Below are 12,737 nucleotides of genomic sequence, written 5' to 3'. Positions count from 1 at the left end.
TAATAATACCCAAAATTTTTTTTTTTTATCTCTTTTAAATTCACAAATAAAAGCTCATTTTCTAATTATTAAATAACCTTTAGTTGTTTTTTATTGTGAAAATTTTTGTGTAAATTTATTTGTATATCTTTTTTAAAAATTATTTTTTTTGTTTTTTTTTTTAAAAAAAAAAATAAAAAAAAAAAGAATAGTTTTATTAAAGAAAATAAAAACTTATAAAATTTAAATAAAATAAATATAGTTTTTTTTTATTTTTTATTTATTTTTTGTATAATAATTTAACACCTGTATTGGTAAAAACTTTCTCTCGTCTTTCCTACTTTAAAATTATATTTTTATTTTTTTCTAAAACACACACCCCCAAAAAATTATTCCCTATATAAAACATATCCACTCTTTTAATACATGTGTTTTTTAAAATAAAAATAAAAACCTAAAAAACAAAAAAAAAAATACAAAACACAATAAAAAATAAATAAAAAAATGGAAAGTGATGAAATTAATAGTCTCTCAACAAGCCCATTTGAGTTTATAAACGATAGTGGAAATAATAATAGTGGTTTTAATAATAACAGTTATAACTATTGTGGTAGCAGTAATAGTAGTAGTGATCATAGTTTTAACTATAATTATAATAATAATAATAATAATAATAATAACAAAAATAGTAAAAATAATAATGGATTCAATGGGCTTTTTAATTTTAATAATAGAACAAAAAATAGCACTGGTAGTAATATAAGTACTGATAAATCATCAGTTTCATCAGGATCTCCTTTATCATCACTTACAAGTAAATTTTCATTTGGTGCAAAGAAAACATTGGACCTTTTCCAACAATTTAGAAATAATAATAATAAAAACTTGGTTGGTTATAATTTTAATTCAATCGATTTTTTACATCATCAAGAAGTTTATCAAAATGAAATAGTTGATATTAGTGATGATGAAGATGATAAAAACAGTAACAATAACAATAGAAACAATAACAACAATAACTATGATGAATATAACAATAATGACCATAGTCTTCGTAATTCCAACATTAAAATAAGTAATAGTATAAATATAAATAAAAATAATCAAAATAATAACTCTTTTAATAATGGAAATGGATTTTACAATAATGGATATAACTATTATAATAGCAACAACAACTATTATTCATCAAGTTCATATAATAAAAATATTTTAAAATATTTCGACGATGACGAAAAGAGCGAACTACTTGACGACGACGATAGTGGTACTGAATTTGATAGTTTTAGTGATGAATGCTTCGATTTTCATGGTGCGTATTACATATTTTATTGGTTTTTTAATTAAAATATTAATTTATATTTTTTATTTAAAAATAATAGAACTCAACGGTTCCACAAATTCAAATGGATATACTGTACATAAACACCCATTCAACATTAATAATATTAACCCAGAATTTAAATTAGAAGAGCCAACTTATACAATTAAATATAAATTTAATGAAAATCAAACAGAAAGTCATTACTCATCACAAAATAATATCTCTAACGAAAATAACATCAACAATAATAACAGCAACAATAGCAACAATTATAGTTATGAAAGTGATAATTCAAGTCCTTTAAACTCTTACCAAAACAATGACAATGGTCCAAACAATTATTATTTTAATTCAAAAAATTCAATTTTATATAATGGTTAAATAATAATATATAAATATAAATAACTGTACACTTAAATCAATAATAATAATTTATATATATTTAAAGTAAAGAAAATAACAAATTTTTTTACGAAACACTCTTTTTTTTTTTTCAATTTACCAAAATTATTTACTTTTTTTTTTCTCTATTTATTAATAAATAAAAAAACAATGGTATTATTTTGTGTATTATGTTAAATTATAAACACAAATAATATTTTTTATAAAGTAGTATTATATTATTTAAAATATTTTTTATTTTTAACTTTGGTTTATATTTATTGTTTAAATAATTATAGTATAATAATTATATTTTTTATTTATTTCTATTGTGATGATAGTTGATGAGTAAATTGCAGTACCTCTTGATTATAAGTTATAAAACATTTAAAATTAAAAAAAACCCTTATTTAATGATGATTTCTGGGGGAAATATTTTTTTTTTTTTATTATTTTTTTATTATTTTTTTATTATTTTTTTATATTTTTTTTAATTTTTAAATACTTAGTTGTATTCGATTTGGAAATACAAAAAATTTTAATATAAAAAAATCAATAATTTAAAATTTTTTTTTTTTTTTTTTAAATTTTTTTTATTTTTTTTCTTTCTTTCTTTTTTATCAATTTTTCTTTTGTATTTTTATTATTTAATTCCAATCATTAAAATATTAACAAAAAAAGGTTTATATATGAATTTATATTCATCAACTGTACTTTTAAAATCTATATTAAAGCCAACCATTATATACAAGCAGCAGTGTTTATTTTTTTCAACAACAATTTCAAATAATATTAATAATAATAATAACAACAATAGTTATAAAAGCGACAATAGAATAAAAATGGCATCTTATCAATTCCCAGTTGAAAAATTAAAAACCCCAAAAGATCATAATAAAAGACCCTTAGTTTTAGTTGGTACAGGTTCATTTAATCCAATTACATTTATGCATTTAAGAATGATGGGTAATTATATCTAAAACAAATATTTTAAAATTATATTAAAAAACTAATATTTTATTTTACATACACTCACATACACATATTTATATGTATTAGAAATGGCAAATGATTATTATAAAAACAATTATGAAGTTATTGGTGGATATTTATCACCAGTAGGTGATGCATACAATAAAAAAACATTAATTGAGGCCTTTCATAGATTGAAGATGGTTGATTTAGCTTTAGAGGATTCTGATTGGATTATGGCGGACCCATTTGAGTCATCAAAAAATGAATTTACACCAACAAGACAAGCATTGGATCATTTTAAGCAATGTACCATCGATCATTTTAAATCAAAAAATATAGATTGCTCAGACTTAGCAGTTAAATTGGTTTGTGGTGCTGATTTATTAGGTTCATTTAATATCCCAAAACTTTGGGCTGATAGTGATGTAAGTTCCAAATAAAAAAAATAAAAAAATAGATATTTTAATTTTGCTATTAACACAATCTTCTTATTTTATTTAGATGGATTTATTATCGTCAAAAGACCATTATGGAATTGCAGTTTTAGAAAGAACAGGTACAGATTTAGAAGGTATAATAGCAGTCAATCCAATATTAACAAAAAATAGAGAGGGTCTTGACTTTATACCAGTGGATATTTCAAATGATGTTTCATCAACTAGAATTAGAGAAAAAATAAGAAATGGCGGTTCAATCAAGTATTTAATTCCAGATAAAGTTATTGATTATATTTATAAAAACAATATTTATAAAAACGAAATTCCAGATTTTAGAAAATAAAATTATATTTATTGTAATCTATAAAATTTACCCCTCTTTTTTTTTTTTTTTTTTTTTAAATTTTTAAATTTTTATATTTTTTTTTAATTTTTTTTAAATATATGTAGTTTATTTTTTTTTAAAATTAAAAACAACAAATATATAAAGGATGCAAATTTTTATTAGAGAAGCAACAGAAAATAAAGAATGGTATATTTTAGATTTACAAGGTCATTTAGAATATAGCTGTGAATTAAAAAATGAAACATTGGGAACCCTTATAAAAAAACCAAACACCAAGGTAACTATTTATATAATGAGTTTTAATTTTAAATATAGTACTTACATTATTATTGTTTTTATTATACCAATAGGACGATTTTACATTTCAAATTGGAAATCAAGTATTAAATGGTAAAGAGGTACCATTAAAAAAACCATTGTTGGTTATTAGAAAAAAGAATATTAATGAAGATTTAGATAATGATGTAAACATGGTAGATAGCAGCGAAATTAGTAATGCTAACAACGTTGATGAAAGTGAAGTAGAATATATTATCGAAGGTATGGCAAATAGTAAAATTACTTTCACAACCAGACCAACAACAATTATTCCACAAAGCTCAGTTGTTTATGGTTCTCCAACTCATAGGGTATCACCAACTAATAGCCCAACTAATACCAATAAAACTTCATCGTCATCTACCACCACACCAACAACTGAATCACCAATTAAACAACCACAATTCAATTAAATCAAATAACAAAAAAACAACAAATAATAATAAATAATGTAATAGTTTATAGGAGTGGATCCTTCATAACATATTCATTTTTTATAAAAATACTTCGATAACTTTTTTATACTTCCTTTTTACCCCTCAGCAATCGTATAAAAATGATGATTCGTTTGCAATCATTCTTTTTTTTTTTTTTAATTGAAAAAGGAGTACTAAAATAATTTTTTTTTTTTGGTAAATATTGATCAATATTTACCAAAATTACTATAGTATAAAAGTTCTTTTTTAATTGTTGTGGATATTTATAATAAAAAACCAAATAGTTATTATTAAAATAATTAATATTTTATTTTTATTAGTTTCTTGCATTTAAAGATCACTTTTTTTCTTTTTTGATAATGACTTTAATTTGAATTTATTTTTAACCAATAAAACTGTGGTATGATTTTTTTTGTATATAATGGCACTTATTATTATAATGGTGGCAACAGCAACACAAGGTACTACAATCGCAACAGGTAAAACCCACTTAGCTCTATCATTTGATTTGCATTTCTTGAATGATGGTGATACTAACACAGAAAAATCTGGATCGATGATTAATGATTCTGTGAAATATGGTAAATTTAATCCAATAATAAATGATTCTTTATTTTCTGTTGTAGTGGTATTTGAAATTAATGATGTTGTAATAAATGATTGTCTCTGATCACTCAATACTCTGTTTATAAATCTACCATTTAATACTTTTTCATTTCTCGAAATAGTAATATAGTTTAATAATTGATTACTATCTAATAAGTCTTTTTCGATAGAGGTATCTTTATTGTTACATTGATTGTTTTCAATATTTGCACCATTATCACTAACCAAAGATTCCAATCTGAGTTGTAATTTATTTAATGCACTTGTAAATGGATAGTTATCGATGGTTACTGTTAATTTAATTGAATCTTTTTCTAAAGTTAGTTTTAAACCTGCAAATTCATAATCTCTTGGTTCTTGGATATCTTCAATAATATATGTTATTCTGCATGTTTCTGAAATATTTTGGTTAAATTTATGACTGTTCTTATCAGTATCTCCTATGCCGATCCATTTATTAGATAGGTTATGTTTAAAAACTATTGTATCAGTGACATCATATTCTATTAATGATAAAAATTGATATTTCGTAAGTTGTTTGTTGATGCTATAGAACTTGAACCATTATTGATGGTTGTATTTGATTCAGGGATTTCAATATCTGGTGATTTTGTTGGTGTTGGTGTAGTAGATGATCCGGTACTAGTTGATGTAGATCATCCATTTGTCGATTTTGAATTACAATCATATCCACCCCAGCCACTAAAACATTTACATTGACCTAAAGAGCTGTTGCATTCACCATATGCAACTCCATTTAAAGAGCAGTTTTTTGGACATCTATATGTTATTTCTGTATAGTGGAACAAATTTTCACCATTCCATTCTTGGTTGTTTTGAATAATCTTTATTGATTTAGTGCCTGATCCTGCACCAATAGTACAGTTTGCAAAAGTTGTATTGTAATAATATTTTTGGCAATTTAAAGAACCAATTGTAATTGTTAAACCTTCATTTGGTGATCCAAACCAACCAAATAAATTAACTAAACCGCCTGAAGATAATGTTGATGAAGCTGATGTTAAAAATTGATTTGGTATTTCACAAGATTCACCTTTCCATTTTAGATTACAAACGCATACACCTATATTATAATTGCATTCGCCTCTACCTTCTGGAGTACCGCAGTCTGATTTACATGGTATGGGGCTACATGTTTCACCACTATAACCGGGATTACATATACATGTACCAGTGTTAATTGAACAAATCCCCTCTATACATTGATTTGGGCATTTTTTAGCAATTGTTGTTTTATCTTTGAGTGTATTTATTGTAAATGAAATAAATTCACCAGATTTATTATTCTAAATATTTGTTGGGACATCACTTTTAACTGGTAATACTTTTTGTTTTGGGAAATTGCAAATGATTTTATTAAATGTTATGGATGAAATTAAACAAATTTCGTTTGCAATTTTAATTTCAAAATCATTTTTGTTATATGAAAAGTTTGAACCATGGAAAGTAAATTGGAGATTTGATTTTGTAATATTATTTAATGATGGTAATAGGTTTTTTGTATTAAATGTAAAGTTTCTTGGGGATAAAGAAACTACAACGGTGTCTGGGATTGGGCCCCAGCTATCATTCCACTTTCCTTTAAACATTGAGTTCCCTTTGACCTTTGAAAATGCAATTGGATAATTGAAAATTTGGGGTAATATTAATCCAATATTTTCTCCATATATAGTAATTTCTTTTCCAAGGGAAATATTGAAATTAGGAATGATCGTACTTTCGTCTTTTTAATTAAAATATAATGGATTAATAATAATAATATTTTAAAATAGTATAAAAATTATTTACTACATACCACAAACCCCAAAATCTAAATTAGGATTATTATTAAAATCATCATAATTTGGATTTAAATAACAAGCTTTGCACATTGGAAGGGTTCCTTTATTTAAAATATTAAATTAGTATTAAGTTTTTAAAACGCTGATAGTTTAAATAATGAGCTTACCATTTAAATTATTATAAGTTAAATAGTTCGTAAATAAACAATAGCTTTCAGGAATTGGTCCACTGAAGCCAGTATTAGTAAGTTGAATATTAACCAAATCTTCATATGATGAAAGATCTGGCAATGATTTTGGACCATTTGCACCATAAATATTATTACCAATGAATCTTTTTTTATAAAATAAACAAATTTTTAAGTTATTATATAATATATAATATATAAATTAATTAAAAACATATACAGATTTAATTTTTTTTGGTAAAATTGGAAATTCAATAAGACCTAAATTATTTAAAACCAAATAAGTCATTTTTTCTGGAAAAATAAATGGAATTTTTCCATTGATATTGAATGTTGGATTTGCTGTTGGGAAAAATAATCCATATACTGTGTTTGGAATTGTTAAGTACTCTTTTTGTGGTTTAAATCTAGATAGTAGATTCAATCGGGAGAATATATTATTTGTTGATAGTAATTGTTTGGGGAATTCAATTTCTTCATCATTTGAAAATGTAAATGTTACAACTTGATTTAAAGTACCTAAATTATCAATTGATGGCAAATATAAATCACCTATAATTTTTAAATGGCAACTCTTTATCTTTAAATTTGTAAATATTGGGACTGCATTTGAATAAATATAACTAATAAATGAAATATTAATATAAAGTATTTTTTAATTTTTATTAAATTATATAATGATAAAAATACTTGCAAAATATTAAAATTGGTTTCTAAACCTTGTAAATCATTTATATATATTGGGTATGTATTTAACTTTAGGTTTTCAACTATTCTAATTTCACTATATAAATAATATTAGTATTTGTTTATATTATTTTAAATTTATTTTAAAGATAATTACAAAGAATTTAGGTATTTAATAGTTCTAAAACGTAATTCTTTAAAATTTGAGAATGAATCTAATATAATACTTAAATTGCTTTGACCTGTTGGTAGAAAAGAACCTTCAGACACAATTATTCCATCATCAAAAATACATGAGATTAACCCAATTTCCTTTGCAACATTTTTTTGACCATTAACTCCAAGTGCATCTTTTTTTATTGCTATAAATGTTAAATTTCTATTTTAAAAAAAAAATATTAATATTAAATTTTCTAAGATTATTATTATTATAATTAACCTTACAATTGATATAGATTTTCAAAGCAGCTTAAATCACTATATACTAAAGATGGAGGGGATGGAATACGGGAAGTTGGTTCATACCCTTTAATATATCTAGATTTTTTTAAAAAAAAAATTTATTATAATTTTATAAAATAAAAGAAATAAATAAAACTTACAATTCTTGAAGGACTTTATTATTGGAATTTGAACAAATACCTTCATAAAAATAATAACTTGTAATAATTGGGTTTCCACATAAAGTCACATCATTTATATTGAATAATTTGACCAATATTGTTTTTAAGCAATCTTCGTCCTGTGATGATTTTACAAAACTAATATTAACTAAAAATAAAAAAATTAATATTAAAAAAATATTTAAATTCATCTTTTGTTAAAAATAAAGTGTAAGATCGAATAAAAAAAAAAAAAATGAAAAAACTTTTTTTTCGTTTTTTTTTTATTAATTTTTTATTTTTTTTTTAAAAAGAAAAAGTGTTTAATTTTTTTAAGATCGTTATCATCATTTTTTTTTTTAAAAAAAATTATCTCTTTTTAAAAAAATTATTTATTTTTATCCATTTTATTAAATTTACTGATAAATCAAAAACATAAACACATTCCAATTTTTTCTTTTCCTCCCTTTAATTTTTTTCAAAACTATTTTCAATTTTAAACGATTTTATTTTTTTTTTTAAATAATCAATACTCATTTTTTTTTTTTTAAATTTTTTTATTTTTTTAATTATTGGTTATAATATTTTATTTTTATGTTTTGGGAAATATAAAAAAGAAATCACATATTATATGCAATATATTTACCTGTATTGATGTTTATATTACCTCTTCAATAGAGGGTTTCAATTTAGGTGGAATAGGTGTTTTTTGTTGTCAATTTCATTTTTTTTAGTTTTTGTAATTTAAAAAAAATAAATAATAAAAAATGGTAATTGTTTTATTTTTAGCTTTAATTTATTTATTGTTTTAATAGTATTATTAAAATTTTTAGTTTATATTTACTAAAAATTTTTTTTTATTTTTATTTTTTTTTTCCTGTAAATTATTTAATTTTATTATAATATAAAGATAATTTTGAATCCAATATACTTTCTAATTTTTTTAAACCAGTTCTTAAATTGAACTCGATTAAAGCAAATTCAAATATAATCTTTTTGTATTTTTTAAATTTAATACCAGCAGACGAGCTTTTGGGTTCAAATAAATCTTGGACTTCAATAGTCTCTGGTTTTCGACCTCTTTGTTTGATACCTTTAGAAATATTGATAGACAAATTTTTGAAATCAAATCCTAAATAATATTTAAAGAATTGATAAAACAATTGATCTATTGATAGTTTATTATCGGATGATTTAAATTTGAGAGTTGTATGATCATAATATTGAACAAGATATTCTTCAATAATAAAATTTGTTTTGAGATTTGAGGTGGGTTCGAGAATTGATTTATTTGGGGATTCGAGATTTGGTAGGATTGGAGGAGATACACCAGTTTGTAAGAAATTAATGACCATTAAAGTTAAACAGAATGAAGAGAAGGTACCCCGAGAGGCATCTTTGATATTTTTTTGTGTGGCCCAATGCTTAACTAATAAAATTAAATCACGACATCTTGGATCCAAATCTACATATTCCTTAATTAGTAATGATTTATAAATTTCCAATCTTTTATTGAAACACATGTCAAAATGGATATTTGTGGTCTTTTCGTTAAATCTAAGGGTTGGTACTTTTGCTCTTTTACTAATTTCTACAATAGTGTAATTCTTTGTATCCTTTAAAATATACTTTACCTGAGATAATAATGTTTTATCATTTTTTTTTAAAAAAAGGCAAACATCTATTTCACTTTCATTCAATGATATACCCGAAAAAAAGGATCCATATTGACGGATCTTAGCACCTGCAAGCCAATATTTCAAAGTACTTTCTAATTTATCAAAGCTATTCTTTTTAATTTGATTTGATTTGTAAAAAGGTGAAGTTGGATTTTTATTACATCTTAGTTGAACTAATAAGTCTTGTATTGGTGTTTGATAATTTGAAGAAATCTTTGAGTCTGATAAAAATAATTGATTTCTTTGTTCAAATGGAAGATATGCAAATTTATTGGTTAACCATTTTAATTTTTGTTTGATTTCTTTTATTTGTTTCTCTGTTTCTGAATTTCGTTCCATTGAGTTTAACTGATTTAATAAATCTGAAAAAAAGCTATTCTTTTTAATTTGATTTAATTTGTAAAAAGGTGAAGTTGGATTTTTACTATAACATCTTAATTGAGATAATAAGTGTTGTATTGGGGTTTGATAGTTTGAAGAAATCTTTGAGTCTGATAAAAATAATTGATTTCTTTGTTCAAATGGAAGATATGCAAGTTTATTGGTTAACCATTTTAATTTTTCTTTGATTTCTTTTTTTTGTTTCTCTGTTTCTTCTAAATTTCGTTCCATTGAGTTTAACTGATTTAATAAATCTGAAAAGTTTGATACCCAATTATCAGGTGTATTCGTATCTGAAATAATTACAGATTTCAATAGTTTAACAATATCGCCAGTGTTTTCAGGTTTTTCATCTTCACTATCTTTATCATCTATTAAACCTTCAAAGTTTGCAATTAATCCATCTGGATGTAATTTATCGTGTTTTAATGCTGATAACTCAAGTTTTTCTACATCTTTAGATGTTAATGAATTAAATTTACCAATTGATTGAATATATTGAAGGTATGGACCCCAAGTACAATCTTTTTGAAGGAGATTTTTGTTACCAATAATAAATAGTCCATATTTGGCACGAGTGATACTGACGTTGATTCTTCTTCTATCACTTAAGAAACCAATATTTTCATTTCCAACACAAGATAAAATGACAATATCTTTTTCTCCACCTTGAAAACCATCAATTGTATTGATTTCTATATCCAATGGTTCATTAAAATGTTTTTTAGCTAAATAAATTTCTTTTTTTTGCAATTTGTAAGATGTAACAATACCAAATGATAACTTTTTTAAACTTGGATAATCTTGAACAATCTTTTTGATAAATACAAATACCATTTTAATCTCTAAACTATTTTTGATTGATCCACCTCCCTTTTCTTCCTTACTATCGGTAATATCATAAAATGCGAGTGGTCCATACTTTTTATCGTTATAAAAATCAAACATATAGTTTTTAACGTTATAACCATCCTCTAACTTATTCGAGTAGAACATTCTCGATGGGAATCTTGATATTATGGGATTCATACGATACTGAACTTTCAACATTGTAACACCAATAAATTTTGATAATCTTTCGAATAATGAAACATTGAAATTACATTTTACTGAATCTTTAGAGAAAATAGTTGGTGGTAATTGAGCTGGATCACCAACTAGAATCAATTTCTTTAATTGATTACTGGTTGCCAATGGTATAATGGTTGATGATTCGCAGGATTGAGTTGATTCATCTATAATTACTATATCTGGTATATAATGGTTTTTTCTTAAATCCGAACCACTGCCTGATAATGTTGAAAAACAAATTTTAGATTCCTTTAGAATATCTATTCCATTTTTATTATCCTCTTTATATACACAAATTGAATGAATATCTTTGGCAATATTTTCTAATTTACCAATTCTTGAAATAACTGGCAAGTAAGGTCGAGCATTCTTATTCAATAACTCTTTTTTGATAAACCTTCTAGCAATTTCATCTACAGAAGTATGAGATGGAGCACAAATTAAAATTTTGTACGTTGGATTACAGGCTAGCAAAATTGAAACCAAAGTATGAATTATGTGGGTTTTACCAGTACCTGGTGGACCTTGAATCAAGTTAACACCACCTGTAAGTAATGATTCTTCAATTGCTACTTTTTGTGAATGATTAAGCTCTGCATTGAAATATTCTTTTAAATTTGGAGGAACAACTAATTTATTACCAAATAGTTTTTGATTCTTTTTTAATGTTGGTGACAATATTAAATCACATAGAGGACTTCCACGAATACTTTCAATTGCGTTTAATTCCCTTTGGAAGGTGCTTGTGTTTGAAATCTTTAAAAATTGAATCATAGAGCTGTGAGGTTTTGAACTTTTGAAATAGCTATATATTTTATCAATGAATGGTTTGGTGTATTTTGAGAACTTGACAGTAAATTCTTGGGGGTTATCATCGTCTTTTTGTCTACTAGAAATTACCCTACCAAAAACAAAGTAAGCATTTTGATCAGGTGGCACAAATACTTTGAATAACAATAAATCATGGGGTAAAGGAATTTCATCATTGTTTGATAAAAGTACAGTGAATGAAACTTCTAAAAACTCTTTAGATATTTCGTTTATAGTTTCAATTGTCATAACATTTTTCATTTTTAACTTCTCTAAATTCTTTAATGAGCCATCATCACTAAATAAATCCATATCCTTTTCGTCTAATTCAGAGAATGATGATTCAATTTGTCTAAAAAACTCTTCAATAATCAATGGTTTAAATGATTCCATATATTCATCATGATCAGTAAAACGTTTACCCAATATCTTTAAAGTTGAAACTTGTAATAATGGCAAAACATTTGGTGAAATTTTGAGTAATAAATCTATAATCTCTTTGTTCTAAAAAAAATAAATATTAGTATGAATAAAATCTTAATAGATAATATTTTTTATTTTTACATTTAATTTATTAATATCAATTTGAATTTTTTTTAATTGTTTTGATGGTGTATTTGCAATTTTTTTTTCATGTTTCTTATTATTTTCTTCCCAACAGTAATTTATTATTATCTTTTTTATTTTTATGTTTAGTATCATCATTAATTATAT

The 12,737-nt window shown here is 23.6% G+C and overlaps 4 protein-coding genes across 4 annotated transcripts; 3 read left to right on the top strand and 1 right to left on the bottom strand.

The window, feature by feature from the left end:
- Positions 1-483: 483 nt before the first annotated feature.
- Positions 484-1,684, top strand: DICPUDRAFT_159631 (uncharacterized protein; the record flags this gene model as incomplete). The annotated part of the gene is made up of 2 exons (XM_003294555.1): positions 484-1,033; positions 1,362-1,684. The coding sequence occupies 2 exons, from the start codon at positions 484-486 to the stop codon at positions 1,682-1,684; spliced, it is 873 nt and encodes a 290-aa protein (XP_003294603.1).
- A 1,061-nt stretch (positions 1,685-2,745) lies between these two features.
- DICPUDRAFT_159629 (uncharacterized protein) lies at positions 2,746-3,439 on the top strand (the record flags this gene model as incomplete). Its single annotated transcript, XM_003294554.1, has 2 exons — positions 2,746-3,084; positions 3,161-3,439. The coding sequence occupies 2 exons, from the start codon at positions 2,746-2,748 to the stop codon at positions 3,437-3,439; spliced, it is 618 nt and encodes a 205-aa protein (XP_003294602.1).
- Positions 3,440-3,587: 148 nt separating this feature from the next.
- Positions 3,588-4,173, top strand: DICPUDRAFT_43673 (uncharacterized protein; the record flags this gene model as incomplete). Its single annotated transcript, XM_003294553.1, has 2 exons — positions 3,588-3,719; positions 3,793-4,173. 2 exons carry the CDS (start codon positions 3,588-3,590, stop codon positions 4,171-4,173), a joined length of 513 nt encoding a protein of 170 aa, XP_003294601.1.
- A 354-nt stretch (positions 4,174-4,527) lies between these two features.
- DICPUDRAFT_85060 (uncharacterized protein) lies at positions 4,528-12,527 on the bottom strand (the record flags this gene model as incomplete). Its single annotated transcript, XM_003294552.1, has 11 exons — positions 4,528-5,282; positions 5,486-6,110; positions 6,150-6,547; positions 6,620-6,706; positions 6,773-6,939; positions 7,183-7,416; positions 7,638-7,859; positions 7,925-8,017; positions 8,083-8,251; positions 9,014-10,597; positions 11,759-12,527. Coding segments are annotated over 11 exons (5,103 nt in total), but the record flags the coding sequence as incomplete, so codon positions are not given.
- Positions 12,528-12,737: the final 210 nt, after the last annotated feature.

The sequence above is a fragment of the Dictyostelium purpureum genome, assembly GCF_000190715.1.
Source record: "Dictyostelium purpureum unplaced genomic scaffold DICPUscaffold_590, whole genome shotgun sequence".
Classification (NCBI taxonomy): domain Eukaryota; phylum Evosea; class Eumycetozoa; order Dictyosteliales; family Dictyosteliaceae; genus Dictyostelium; species Dictyostelium purpureum.
Note: the sequence above shows the minus strand (reverse complement) of the source record. Positions and strands in the feature narration are given on the sequence as shown.